Source organism: Anguilla rostrata, chromosome 12, assembly GCF_018555375.3.
Source record: "Anguilla rostrata isolate EN2019 chromosome 12, ASM1855537v3, whole genome shotgun sequence".
Taxonomy (NCBI): Eukaryota; Metazoa; Chordata; class Actinopteri; order Anguilliformes; family Anguillidae; genus Anguilla; species Anguilla rostrata.
This window is the reverse complement of record NC_057944.1, coordinates 81,081-94,433: the sequence shown is the minus strand read 5'-3', so window position 1 is coordinate 94,433 and position 13,353 is coordinate 81,081. Positions and strand designations below refer to the sequence as shown.

Below are 13,353 nucleotides of genomic sequence, written 5' to 3'. Positions count from 1 at the left end.
CAGATAGGACATTGATTTATTGGCTCTGTCTCTATACTACTGAACACAGATAAAATGTCATATTGCTATGTTAGTATTACTGCTCAAAATATTGTGGTATATACGTTATTTTTGAAATTGAGTGTTTTTAAATAGGTTAGTGGTATTATATAATGTGGATATTTCACGCTGTAATGTAAGCTTTAGTCTAATAGTTTTTGTGATGCATCCAACAGTGATGATGAGAGTTTTGGAACATTGCTAAATCGTGGTGGACGGTTGAAAATTCTTTTCATATCATCCCATCATCATCATTATGCTGAGAAATAACTAAACCATTTTTATTGATAGTATTTGAATTTCTCCCTAAACACGCGAAAACACGCTGGTATAATAAAACAATGACGGTAAATATAGCCTATATATATAGTCCGCTTCGTTCCGTTGCTACCATAATATGACAAACTTTCTTTTGTCTACAACTGCAGTTTCTCGCTGCAATTACTAATATTGAATATAAACAAAAGACGCAATTTATGCTGTAGTCTGCCAATGTCAAAATAAATAAGATACTCTGCACGCAGCTCGAAGGTAGTAGGGATGGCAAGTTGAAATTTAGTTTTTTTTTTTCCAATGTCATATTTATTATTTGAAATATGTATTATTATTTTATCTGTATCTGAGGTGCCCTGAAGTGTGCATTCTCTGCTAAACTGAGCAGTGGATTGGAATATGTGTCTGACGTAGTGTTGCACAGTATTCCAGAACTTCAGCACTTTTTCAGTACTTAAAAAAAAGAAACGATTCGGTATGGTACAAGCCAGGGAAATGTGTCTCCCATATTACTGATTGAGAGGATGAAAAGTGTAATTTGTCAGAATCTTCGCTAGATGGCAATAGCAACTAAGGTTGCCAAGTGAGGTGATGTTGCGCTTGTGCACTCACTCATTAATACAGTGTAAGCTTCGACTCTGTTTTATTATAGGAAGATCCTGTATTGTTATTTAAATATCCTGTTTACAGATGTATTTAAAAGTGAAAGACCTGTTTAAAGATTATGTAGTTTACAACTGTTTAATTTTTGAAATATATTTCATATATTTTTCTATTGTTTGGTGTTGTAACACTATAAGCCTATGCTTATTAATATGTTGAACAGGCTTCAACTTAAAGGTTGTTAATAAACCAGGTTTTCAATAAACCGTGAATTTGAAAACGAGGTCAACCCTTGATGTTTCTGATCTGTTAAGGAAATTTCATAATCGTTACGTTTCGAGTATTGAATCAGTATCCATATCGAGTATCGTGATACTAAACCTGGTATCGGTATCATAGTCAAAATTTTGGTATCGTCACAACATTAGTGTGACACCTTTTTTAGTTGCGGCATGGAAGCACCAAGCATGGTATTCAGTAGATATGTTGGGTGAAGGTGTATGATCATGAGGACAAAGTCATTTTAAAATCGCTCCATAGGGGGCGCCAATGCTTTGACCCCTCCCAATGCCGCTTGCAGCTTTAATTCGAAATAATTATTAATTGTTTGTACAGATGCTCATGGTACCTTCAGTTGTTTGGAAATTTCTCCTAAGGAGGAACCGGACTTGTGGAGGTCCACAATTCTTTTTCTGTATGTTGCTTGAATTTTCCCATGGTATCAAGGGCAAAAAGCCAGTGGCTCTAAAGGTAGGCCCTTGAATACAGCCACAGGTGCCGATTAACTCTCAGTTAACCCCTTATCATGACAATTGGTCAATCAGAAGCTTCCAAAAAGTCATTACATCAGTTTCTGGAATCTTCCAGACTGTTTAAGGAGACAGTCAGCTTGGTGTATGTAAACTTTTGACCCACTGGAATTCTGTTATAGTGAATTAAAGCTGAAATAAATCTGTCTCTAATCGGTTGTTTTAAAATTACCTCTGATGTGAACAAGCAGATGCCGTAATTGGTGTATGTAAACTTTTGGCCTCAACTGTGTGTGTGTGTGTATATATATATATATATATATATATGTGTGTGTGTGTGTGTGTGTGTGTGTAGATGGATGCATACAGTGCTGGCAAATGTCCATCCTTTCCCCTTCAGTCGTGGCCTTGTGTGGCTTTTTTTGAAGACGTGCCTTTGGATGACAGAAATGTAACAGTATGCTCAAAACAATAACACGGTCAACTCATCCTCTAATCAGTATTAGAGTATATAGAGATGATTTTAGTACATTTTCAACTGTCATGAACAACAGATTGTATGTAAGGTTGTATCTCCCTAAGATTTATTTGTTTAACTGATTTTAAAAGTCTCCATATATAAGATCTGAACTAAATCAAAATCCAAAATTTCCCAGTAGCCTACACATCAGGGAAACATCTGGCTAATAATCCATTCTTTTTTCAGCAGTGTACTGTAGACTGCAAGTAACCTTAGTTTGCAACAGTATTTTAGCTAGCTGTCATTCAATCATTGCAAGCTTGCTCCTCGATCGTTAATCACAAGTTGATTATCGCTTATTTTGTTGTAGTTTAATGTGATTAGACACAAAATAAGCATCTCTGTTGCAAAACTAGTCCAGTTGAACTACGTATAAACAGTGGAGAGCGGAGAGCAAGACTACCTACTGCTGCCAGGCTTTAATATAATAGTTCTCTGACACTAATACCTTCTATTCTAGCTGGAGAAGGTGCTACTCATCGAGGAATCTTGAAAATAATGTTTCTGTGCCATGAATTAGTGACTTCAACCTAGAATATATGTTGGTACCAAACATATATCAGCTGAACCAGGGTGCCCTAACTAAGGTTACTAAATCTGGTGAGTGAGATCTAAATATCCTAGAGTATGTCCCAATCAATGTTTATATGAAATAACACTAGGGTCCATCTGGACACTGAAACTAACATCTCTCCCGGAGCTGCTGCACTTCTGGTCAGTGAAACTATCACTATGCCCAGTGAGTAACCTGTATTATGGTGTTACCCTTAAACTGCATGTAAGGCCAATGTACTGACTGGTCCTTGCAGAGATGCACACCCCCATTAGCGTATATGCAAACTGTGTATGTTAGATGCACTGAAAAGGAAAAATGATTATAATGCCACAATATGACAGTTGGAAATAAACTGAGGATAGGTAATTCAATGACGCTGAAACATTTTATTTAAGGAGCAAGACAAATAAGACCACTATTCCACTGATAGAGAAAAGGCATAGAGTCTAACAAACTAAGACAAGGAAAAGGAACACAGATTCTCGTACGAGTGGAGTATGTTGGCCTATCTCTTGTATAATAAAGCTCATCTGGCCAACTAAGTCAGAGGTGTCGTGTGGGGTTTGGTGTAGATGTACTAATGACCTGGGCTGCGTTTCCGAGTTTCAATGTACCGTAACATTTTACGAAGGCTCCTAAGGTATACCTTTCAAAGGGAAACCTCTTTTTTATGAGTGTTTCCCAAACTACACCTTAACAGTTGCCTTAAGGGACACCTCAAAGGTACATCGTAAGTTGGAGCTGGCCTTCACTGTGGTGCTGAAAAGTTTATCAATCGATGCCAAGCGAATCGATTGTCTCACTTGTAAAGGCTTGTGAATGACGTTTTAATATAACAAGTGTTACCATAATCATTTTACATCAATCTAATATTGCAGAAGAGGAAGCTATGCGTAATAGAGATCATCTGTTAATCTCTTTAAGAGTCAGTTAAAACGAGACCTTGTGATAGTTTCAATAAATATGTACATATAGACTACAAAGGATAAAATAAAAAGCATCGGGACATATAAGCCATAGTCTGGGACTTCGTGGAAGCCCAGGGAAAAGGATATAGGCTACATATGGGTGAATTATTTTGTTCTTATTGAAACAAAGGTCTAATGTTAATTTGTTTTTGTCACAATATATAGGCAACTGTAGCAGCATATCCACTGATTCCCGCAAACTTTTCTCTGCAATGCAAAAATAATCGTAGATGAAAGGCAAAAGCGCGTCTGTCGAAATTGACCATGATGAATTCAATAACGGGTGCCTTCTGAATAGGTTTACCTGTTAAAGTGATTTGCTCATCCACCTTAATTTGCTGTTGGATAATCTTAAGTTTAACCAAGACTATCATTATTGGGTTGTTTACCGAAAAGCGTAAAACAACATGGTAAGAAAAATGTTAGTGCTATTTTGTTTTATATAGATGAGCTAAAGGAAGGGGATGTAGATCATTTGGCTATGTTTGTTCATTATGAGCCACCGTACCTGTATGTGTGTTCATAGCTAGGCCAATCAACGTGCCCTAGATCGGTCATGCAAGTAGACTCACTCAAAGTTGGCTTTGCACACACAGGTTTTATATTCTTAATAAACTGGCGGTTTGTTCCAAGTCAGTATGATCATTGACTCACACACAAACAAACTAATTTCTACAGGGCTTGCAGTCGGAAAAGCCATATCCTCAGTTAGTGCCACTACGTATAAATTTAAAAAACTTTTTTTTTTCACAAATTGGATTAGTATCATGGATTGGCCCTATACTTAATTACCCTCATGATGGGGATAGACAGGTAAAACGACAACATTCTCATGACGTGCTATGCTCAGAAACGTTGATTGGATAATTACTTTTCATAAAGTTAATATTAAACTGTCATTTTTGCATGCTGATGTGCTACTAGATGCGCACTGTAGTACAACTGTCGATTTGAAAAGCAAAATGTTGGCATAATAAGGCAAAACTGTGACAGGATTAGCGGAGCGCAGTGCTAAGGGACAGCTTACGAGTGCCTCAGACCACCTTTTTAAAGGTATACCTTTCATAAGGTATACCTTAGCTAATGAGATGCTGGGAAACAGCTCAAGACCTAAAGGAAGACCTTAAGGTATACCTTACGATGCACGTAGCGCTAAGGAGACTCTGGGAAACGCAGCCCTGAGGCATAGGTGGGTTGTTATGATGGTCAGTTGTAATAGGGGCACTGTCACTACTAGCTGTAGGAACTTCCTAGGAGAAGGAGATAGGAGAACGCATACCTCTGCCTCTACCAACATTACTGGGTGTGGCGAACCTCAAGTGGCATCTTAGTTTTTAATTTTCGATTTAACCTTAGTACTCAAATTTCCATTTAGTACACTCCACCCCCCCCCCCCCCCACACAAAAGAGAAATCAGCATAGAAATCAATAAAAAACAATAACTAATTTGCATTACACATTACTGTTATGTGAATGGTCACACAAAACCCACTGCGACACTTCACTGTACAGTACTCTGCTTCAGTACAATGTTACTCATGCATACTGTGGACCCATACATACTATGAGCTGGACACCTCCCGACGTGATGTGACAAGCAGGATGGTCACTGGTTCGGTTCGGCAATCAGTTTGATTGAAGATCTGGGTCACGGCACCAATGTGACCCTTGTGTTGCCCGTCCCACCAATAATGCACACAGGAGAGGATATCTTGGTGGATGATGTGGTCTTGTGGTCTGTAATTCTGCAACCATGAGTTCAGCACAAGGTGATATTGCATCATCCACTGGTCATTTATTTGTCACAGCGCTGGATTTTCGTATCTGCTCTTATAATATGTTATGTAATAGAATATGATATAATATGATATATAATACACATACATATACTATAATACAATACACATATATTATATATACATATAATATTTCGAGACGTGTGATCGTATAGTGGATTTACTATTTATTTCTATGACATACCTCTTAATTAACCAGCATCATCCGTTTTTTTTTATTTATGTGAAAGAAAACCATCCAAGGTGAACATGAAATGTTACTGTCGTTTCTTGCTCTCATGGCGGCCATTTCGTCATGTTCGTTCGCACCAGCCCGCTAATTATTTACACCATTTAGCAATTAAAACGCTCGGTAGAATCAACATCGGTACTCTTTTCAGTAATTAATTACAACATTAACATTAACTGCAACCATGAGTTCAGCATAAGATGATATTGCATTATCCACTGGTCATGTATTAGTCTATGGGGAAACATATTTGTTTCAGTTACGAATGAAATAGCATAGCTAACATGTGCGTCTGTTACGAATCTGGAATCCTTTAAAATAGCATGTGATGGAATGAATATGTACTGTATATGCGTATGTCATTGTAGGTGTTTGATAGATTTTACGTTCATTTTAAATGTGTTATTACATTACTTTTACGGAGCACTACTGGAACGTGACTTACCACAGCTGGATTCGTATCTGCTGTGTATTTTCTGTTTCCAGCGGCTTCTATAAGCTATTCTACCAGACCAGTAGGTGTCTCTAGCTGAACACATTTTAGCAGGAATTTCACCATAAAAGAACTGTCTATTTACAACCCGTTACACACACTCACGGTATGATAGCTTTCGACCCCACCAACTTGGCGCCTAGATAATTGCTGCGTATCCCTATAGAGCACCACCGACGACTAGCGGGAACCGCACAGTATTTCCAGGCCCCTCCATTCACACCAGTGAATGGAGTAAAGTCTAATTGAATAATTAGCAAATACAATTCCAAAATCCAACAGGTCTGAAATTAAATTTTATTGTATAATTTCAAATTTATTTAAATTTAATAACTCACCTAGGTACTATCAACCTTATGACAAAACACAGTACACCACTATGCATCTGTAGCATTCGGTCCACCAGAGAGGCGGATTGGTCTCAGCCCAGGTGCTTAAAGGTGTGCTGCTCTGCACAGTTCGGGGCCAAGACCGGGAGCTAACATCGAGAGCGTAATTATGATTTTTGTTTCGATTTTGTTTGAGCACTAAAGTCAATTAAAGTAATCCTCAACTGGGACGCTGGAGGAGCTGGGACCTGGCCGGGAAGGCAGGCCAGCTACGGGCAGCGCACAGAAAAGTGGTTGTGCCGTTTTACTTGATTTTGTTTTCGTTATTTTATCTTGTTGTTTCAGTTTATTGTTTTTGCCCAGGGGGGGAAGGGTGAAGAGGATCACTTTTTTGATTTCATGTTTGTGGTTGCGCTCTCTCTCTCCATGCGACAGACAACGGTGTTCCCCGGCACTGCCGCATTTCCCTCCCTGGGGTGTCATGTTTAGCATGTGACAACAACCTTTTACAATCTCCTAAAACTCTGTTAGCTTTCAGATTAATATTAAGCAGCAGGGATCCCACATGGTGCTGCAACACCTTGCTTCTGCTGAAAAATAATTTACTACTTTCATTAAGAATAAATGAAAGGTATTTCTTGAATTAAATTCCTTCTAAAGCTCTTTTGCTGCTTTGTAGGAAACAGTAAAATTTATACTTTGATGCAAAATCATTTCATATACAGACCAGAAAAAATGAGGAATTTTAAACAAGGGAAATGATAAAAATCTTGATGAGGATTTGAGGTTGCTCCTGACTGGCTTCTGTGACTGGGATATTCTTGCAGCACCATTGTTGTTAGAAGAAGTGCAGCCACCATGGGTCTCCAAGTGTCATATCTTAAATGACACAGAGAGAAAAGAGAGCAGTATACATTCTTACAACTAAAAAACCCAATATAACAAACACAAAAATATGTCTGTCCACCTTCTATATGAGGCTATTTGGTATGCTTCTCACATGTAGTGAGATTTGTTTACAATTTGAGCCAGGGATTCCTTTAATGAATGCAGATATTTCTACAGGGTTTGCCATAGAAACAAACAACCATCCAGGTTTAGCATCAAAATAGATAGCTAGATAGCAGAAGTTCCCAACCAGATTAACACACCAAGGTAAATGTTTCTTCGCACACAAGGACAAGGCAAGCAGCCAATTAACTGACCATTGTCTCATGTGGATCTGTTCCTGAACAGTCTTCTATAATAATCTATAGTCTTTTGCTCATGTTCTGATCTATGTTCTATTGCTCTTTGATCCAGTTTAATCCCTGAGATAAAAAGTGATCCAACTGTTTACATAAATTAATTACAAATGGATCTTGTCTCCTTAAAGTTGTCTAAATTGGCATCAGAAACATTGTATAAATATTATTTTCTTGTTAACTAAATAGCTAATATAATTTTATTTGTGTTCCTACTTTAGCTCAGAGAGGAGAATGCACAGCTTAGGAACCATGTTAAGAAGCTTTTGAAGAAGTCTGAGTCTGATAATCAATGGTAGGTGTAATGGGAGGTGAGCCAAGAATGTGTAAACCAAAGCACTAATTATTAACTTGCATGTTTTAAAATTCTATGATCTAGTTGATCTTAAAACTGCACAGATAATGTACAAAGCACAAAATAATTTGCTTCGTATCTGTATTCAGAGGTTGTTTGAAATTAGAGAGAGCCAGTATGACATTAGGGGAATATGTATGTTTTAAAAAATCAAGGGTAAGGACAAATATAAAGATGAGATGTATATCTGTCAAAGGGGTTAATTTGTGGAATAGTTGTGACAAGGAATTAAGAATGTGTAGTTCACTTTGCAAATTTTAAAAAATGTTTAAAAATAATGTGGTAAACAAATATAAAACGGAGGTATGATCATTATTGTGTATGAAATGTTTGGAACTTTTGTTTTTGTTTCTGTTCTGCTTTGTTTTTGTATAACCTAAACCTAGTAGTGAAAGGGTTGCCTATTAGAATATGTTATGTAAAAAGGGTAGGTATAATAAGCTAAAGCTTCTGCCTACACCTTTTCAGTCAATATTTTTTTGTTTTCCTTTTAATTTAATTAATGCCTTATTGTTATTTATTTATTTGTATGTGCATTCTTTTTGGAAAATTGTTAATAAGGACCGAAATAAATAAACTAAAACTACTAAATATCTGGCAGTGCTGCTTCTCACTCAAATAATTTGACTAACCTGTATCTTGAACATTTAAATATATTAAGTGAAAAAGGGTATGCTAAGAATGCAATATGTATAATTAAAGAAGTCTACTGTCTGTGCTACAGGATCAGAGACCTGAAAGAGCAGCTGCATAAGCAAAAGTTGAAAGAGGAGAGGGAGGCGCAGGCACTGGAGACCATGGTGCAATCGGTGGAGCAGAACCTGCAGAAGATGACCGTATGTGCCTGTATGCCTCTCCAATAAAAAAAAGTAGATTATTTTTTGAACAAGTTATACAAAAAAGCAAGCACAGAGACAGCGCCTTGAATTTCTGAATGTTATTTTAGACAATGAAATTATTTTAATGAATAACAATGACTGGCTTGTAACAATAGAGTAACTATTTAAAATTCACATTTTGTTTATTTAAAAAAAAAACTTTCATCCTTTTTTTCCCCAGAAACGAGCAATTAAAGCTGAAACCAATGCCTCAAACCTTAAACAAGAACTTCTTCAGCTGCAGGTATATATTTTTCTGCCATGCTGAATAGTTGAATATGTTGAATATATTATGTTGAATGTATATATATATATATATATATATATATATATATTATCAAAGGTATGGATTATCCATCATCTTGCCAAATTCGATTTCTTGTGTGACCGTCCATGTCTGTAACCTAAAGGGGGCACCCTATTTAAAGCTTTAAAACTCCAGATGTGAACACCACACAGACTTGAAAAATGGCTTAAATGAAGAAGGACTGTTGTACCATTTACAATACTAGCTTAGTTTACTTTATATTCATAATTTTGGAAGAAATAAAGTGCTACAAATTCAAAAAATCTAAAATGAATTTGCTCTTTTTTAGTTCGCAATGAAATACTGAAAGATTGCACATATACAGCAGGTTAAACTATACATGTCCTGGATCAAAAACTTCTTGACCACAAGTTCGTAAAATCTAAGGGTGGATATGTAGAACTACTAAAGATCTATGAATCAATTCGATTTGGAGATGCTGGGTACTAAGCAGTGTAGCCAGCATCTCCAAATCTCTCCAATATGTAAATTATGCATTGCTGTAGATCACAACATATTCACGTATTTTACTACAAATCAACTGTTTTTACTCAAGAAACTCACTGTTGCATCATTTTCAAGTGGGAATTACAAGCTTTCCGTCAGTACAGTGGTCTAAAATAAATAGGGGTCCAGAAACATATCCAGAATCTTTCCAGAAAGGGATATAATGCTTTTCGTCCATTGTAAAGAATACAAATGAGCCCCTTATGAAGGTTTAAGATGAATTGATATCAGATTTTAAAATAATACAAAAATATTGTCACACAATGCTGTACATTACCTAAATATGTAATAATTAACTCTTGTATGCATTTCTATACTCTCGTATGTTTTCTTGTATGGGGATGGGACGACATGAAAACAGTTTTCAACCGTCCACCACGTTTTGGCAATGTCCAAACGCTCTCGTCATTACTGTTGCATGAATCACAAATGCTACTAGACTACCAATGAACGCTTGCATTACAGTGTGAAATATCCTCATTATAAAATACCACTAACCTATTAAAAGACACTCAATTTCAAAAATAACGTATATAACCGAAATATTTTGAGCAGTATTACGTACGTAACAATGATGACATCTTATCTGTTTTCAGTAGACCCCTTCAGAGGCAGTAAATCAATGATATAGTTCTATCCGCTTCTGTCTTATGCCAGAAAACGATGTCGGCTTGGTTTATCAGCAAACGTATGGCTTAGCTATGTCCAGAAGTCCCCGATAATAGTAGAATTTTCCAAGAAATTACGAAATATCGTTGACAATGTTTTGTTAGGTGCAGCGTCTTTTACTGCTACCACAGAGTAAATAGGTAAGTGAACGCGATCATAACAACACTTCCGATTACGCTGACCTATAAAACGCTATTCCAAAAGCAAAATTAGACATGTTATACATCGTTAGAAAGCTTATACTCTCACATACTGAATAAATGAATTGTCAATCAAGCCAGACTGTACTAAAAAGTGCGACAATGCCGTAAACAACACGTGTGGTATTATGCACAGCAATTTTGGAAGGTACCCAGGCATCCCAAATGCGCTAATATTTCACAAACGGATTGTACAAGACAATATATGACCACTCAGCCTCAAAAGGGACATCTCTATGCGTAAAACCAATGCTAAGGTTGTATATTTATTCAATATTTAGTCCCAGATATTGACTGTAGAATGACATGGTATCTTTTTAAAAAACTTTTTTAGTTTATTTAGTTATTCAGTGAGCAGCATTTTCACTGCTGTATTGGTGTATCTTAGGGCTACTGTCAGGTTAATATTGTTGCTATGACGGAGTAAGATTTTTGAGTGGTGAAAGAAGGTGTATTTGCAGATGAGACTGCAGAGAGGGGCTGCGTGTTAAACGAACGACCAGAGCGACAATGTTGGCGCTGTGAAACTACGTATTCGGCACAGTTGTCATGTATCGTCTACTAATGAAAGTAAAACAATGTGTTTCTGTTTTTAATTCAGTGCTACTACAATACTTTGGTTGTAGTAGCACTGAATGTCTGAGTTTAGTAGTCTCGGGCCACCGGCATGCCGACCACTAGGGGCTTTGCGCTAAGAGGTTAATAGACAGAATAAAGAACTATTAGCTCAGCATGAAGGTGAGTAACCATGTGTGACAGCAGACAATGTGATCTACATCATTTATGTAGTGTTATGTTTAAGGCTTTATAACTCCAGATGGGAGCATTATATAGACTTGGAAAATATATAAACGTGTTACAACTGAGAGGGGTGTTACGTAATGGGATTATACTGTATATTTATGATTGTTTCTCCATTGGCATTCTGAAAAAAGATTTTCCTTTACTCCTATGCTTTCTGGTTTATGGGAACAAATATGTTGAGCCTTGTCGTTGACAAGTGACCTCTAATGCATGGTTACTGGTAAATCAGGGTGGAAACTTCTGCACACCTTTTGCTGAAAGTGTCTGTTAAATGGCTCAATTGAAAATGGTTAATTATGCAGGTGTAAATGACTCCCCACATCATACCAGGCCTGCTTTAACAGCTCACATCAACCAAGAATCCCCACTGGTGCCATTTGAAACCATTAGTAGGACTGCTTGTCTAACTTGCACTTTAGAACCACAACTCATGTTGTGAAATACTTTAAAGCCAATATTTTAATTTTTCAGGACCAATTGGAAGTGTACCGCAGTGATAATGAGAGACTTCGAGCTGCAGAAACAACTGCTTTGAACGCCATGAAACAAAATGCACAGATTGCATCAGAATATCTCAGCAAAGCTGCCAACAATGCACAGACTTCCATCAGGTGAATTACAAATATATTTGTAATAATCTCATTTTGAAATGAGTCTGTTCTTGCAAGAGCAATAAATGAAGTGATGACATGAGTGAATTATTATAAATTTGTCTGGCATGTGCTATGTATACAGGTTGTACTGTACAGTAACAGTAGTGAGCCCTGATTGTCATTAGTGGGAACCTGTTGGCTTTGTTCTACTGAAGTAAGCTATGGTTGATTTATGTACGTGAGGGTTGATAAAATAATGTACACAGTGAGCTCCAATGTGTTTGGGACAAAGACATTTTTTCCTTTATTTGGCTGTGTACTCCACAATTTTAGATTTATAATCAAACAATTGTTTGGACCCAGCTTCTTTTCGTGACGTCAAAGTCAGGACGATGCAGGAACTCACCAAGACAACAAACACTTTACTGAAGAAAGTGTAAGTTTATTGTAATCACACTGGCCAGAATCACAGCATAAGTTTGCGGTGCATGTACTGGACTTCTAGCCAGGTTTAAAGACCTTCTGGGGCTTTGACTGGGTATGCATGTCAGAGTGATGGCAAGAGTATGGAGGCCAAAATGAACTGCCCAACATATTCCTCCCATACAGCTTTTCTTCTCGCTGGAACAACATGTGTCTACTGGCAGTGCATTTAAATTTGCTGCGGCTGTGCTCATTTACATAACCAGTCTTAGTAAATACCTAGCTAAAGTGAAAACACATTTTCTATGGGATTCAGGTCAGGGCTTTGTGATGGCCACTCCAGTACTTTCACTATGTTGTCTTTAAATCATTTTGTTACGACTTTGGAGGTCTTCTTAGGATCATTGTCCTGCTGGAAGAGCCAGTTGCGACCAAGTTTTAACTTTCTAGCTGATGTCTTGAGGTGTTGCTTCAGTATTTCTACATAATCCTCCTTCCTCGTAATGCCATCTATTTTCTGAAGTACACCAGTCCCCTTTCCAGCAAAACACCCCCACAACATGATGCTGCCCACCCCCATGCCTCACAGTTGGGATGGTATTCTTTGGATTAAAAGCCTCACCCTTTTTCCTCCATGCATAGTGCTGATCATTTTCGTTTCATCTGACCAGAGAACACTCCTCTAAAAGACTAGGTCTTCATCCTGGGCCCAGGAATTCAAAAGTGATCTGATCAGATTTGGACTATTGGATTGGATTAAATCCTGCAAATGGGTAGTTCAAAACCAAAAAACAGGATTGGGATCACTTTGGAATCTG

At 37.4% G+C, this 13,353-nt stretch overlaps 1 protein-coding gene across 6 annotated transcripts in view; it reads left to right on the top strand.

The window, feature by feature from the left end:
* Positions 1-13,353, top strand: part of entr1 (endosome associated trafficking regulator 1) — a 63,140-nt gene that overhangs the window by 38,363 nt on the left and 11,424 nt on the right. For 5 of the 6 annotated variants that reach the window (XM_064302821.1, XM_064302820.1, XM_064302817.1 and 2 more), the window contains 4 exons: positions 8,021-8,094; positions 8,879-8,990; positions 9,214-9,276; positions 11,991-12,130. In XM_064302821.1, the coding sequence (XP_064158891.1) occupies positions 8,021-8,094; positions 8,879-8,990; positions 9,214-9,276; positions 11,991-12,130 (389 nt within the window). The remainder of the gene's footprint in view (positions 1-8,020; positions 8,095-8,878; positions 8,991-9,213; positions 9,277-11,990; positions 12,131-13,353) is intronic. The other variant, XM_064302818.1, reaches the window with a different exon arrangement.